This window comes from Cyprinodon variegatus, unplaced genomic scaffold (genome assembly GCF_000732505.1).
Source record: "Cyprinodon variegatus isolate N-32 unplaced genomic scaffold, C_variegatus-1.0 Scaffold732, whole genome shotgun sequence".
Classification (NCBI taxonomy): Eukaryota; Metazoa; Chordata; class Actinopteri; order Cyprinodontiformes; family Cyprinodontidae; genus Cyprinodon; species Cyprinodon variegatus.
This window is the reverse complement of record NW_015151185.1, coordinates 83,967-85,292: the sequence shown is the minus strand read 5'-3', so window position 1 is coordinate 85,292 and position 1,326 is coordinate 83,967. Positions and strand designations below refer to the sequence as shown.

The following is a 1,326-nucleotide window of genomic DNA, read 5'->3' as shown; positions in this document are numbered from 1 at the left end:
GCTTCCTCCTCATGCTTCTCCTCACGGTCTGCTTCCTCCTCATGCTTCTCCTCACGGTCTGCTTCCTCCTCATGCTTCTCCTCACGGTCTGCTTCCTCCTGCAGTGAGAAGAGGCTGCGCTTCTTCTTCTCCTCCCTGCTGAGGACTCTCCCAGGTGTTCAGCGGCGTCGCAGGTCCGAGGCGGCCCAGATGGGGGCGCTGCAGGACAGACAGCCCTCAGAACCATGGAGGGACTTTGACAGGTGAGTGTGGGGTCTGCGGCTCTGAGCCGGCGCCCCATCAGACACGGTGAGGTTAAACCCTGGGTGTCCCCGCAGGTCCAAGGTCTACACGGCCGACCTGGAGTCGGCGCTCCACTACCTGCTGAGGGTGGAGCTGGCCGCCCACAGCTCGCTGGAGGGGGAGGAGCTACAGGTCTTCAAGGAGTTTGTCACTGTGGTTGCCAAGGTAACGGAGGTTTAGGCAGATGTTTTCTGGAAGGTTTAGAGTGGACCCTGCTGCTGGAGGACGTTCTGCTGACCTCTGCTAGAACCTCAGAACTTCCTCTCCATCCTGATCTAACCGCGCTCTAGATAGCCTAGTTCTACGTTATCAATCTAAGATGGCTGCCGTTCAGTCTGTCTGTCGGAGGGACGGTTGGTAAAATGCTTCCAGCTGATTGGGTGAAGTCCCAGCTAGTTCCCGCCTTCCATACTATGCTTTCAGCCAATCAGAGCCACCATCAGACTAGGATTCATCTGCAGTTCCTCCAGCAGATAAATCAAACTTTTTTCATTTCCTGTCAGAAGAAAAGCATCAAAAGCACAAACTGCTTCTTTGATCCTTTTTAAATCAGAAATAGTTGCTATCGTAGCTAAAATGTGGCGTTATTGACAGGTGCGTCCTCCAGCGTAGCCATGTTTGCTGTGCCCCGCCAAGGCCCTTCGGACCATCGCCATGCCTACGTGGCGTGACGATGGTCCGACCCGCTGGCTGCTCGGAGACGGACGTATTAGCGGGAGTCTTTCAAGATGGATTTGTTGAGAGATGAAAAGTCGGAGGGTTATTGCTGATCAGCAGGTTCTGGAGAATCCTGGGTTCTGGTCCTGTTGGGCCTCTCCTGGGTGTTTGGTACCGTTCTGACCAGAGGGAGATCCGGTCCGGATCCTCTGCGGCGTTCCTCAGGGATCAGTTCTCTGGCCTTTGTTATTCTGGGATGGTTCCATCCTCTCCTGCTGCCGTGTCTCCTTCATGGTGTCCTGACGGTTCCCGGTTCCCCCCCCCGTGTCTCCTTCATGGTGTCCTGACGGTTCCCGGTTCCCCCATCGTTCCCTCATCCCCCCCCCC

The 1,326-nt window shown here is 56.0% G+C and overlaps 1 protein-coding gene across 1 annotated transcript in view; it reads left to right on the top strand.

Moving 5' to 3' along the window:
• The window catches only part of qsox2 (quiescin sulfhydryl oxidase 2), a 9,138-nt gene that overhangs the window by 5,012 nt on the left and 2,800 nt on the right, over positions 1 to 1,326 (top strand). The window contains exons 7-8 of the mRNA XM_015395237.1: positions 105 to 242; positions 318 to 447. Coding sequence (XP_015250723.1) covers positions 105 to 242; positions 318 to 447 — 268 coding nt within the window. The remainder of the gene's footprint in view (positions 1 to 104; positions 243 to 317; positions 448 to 1,326) is intronic.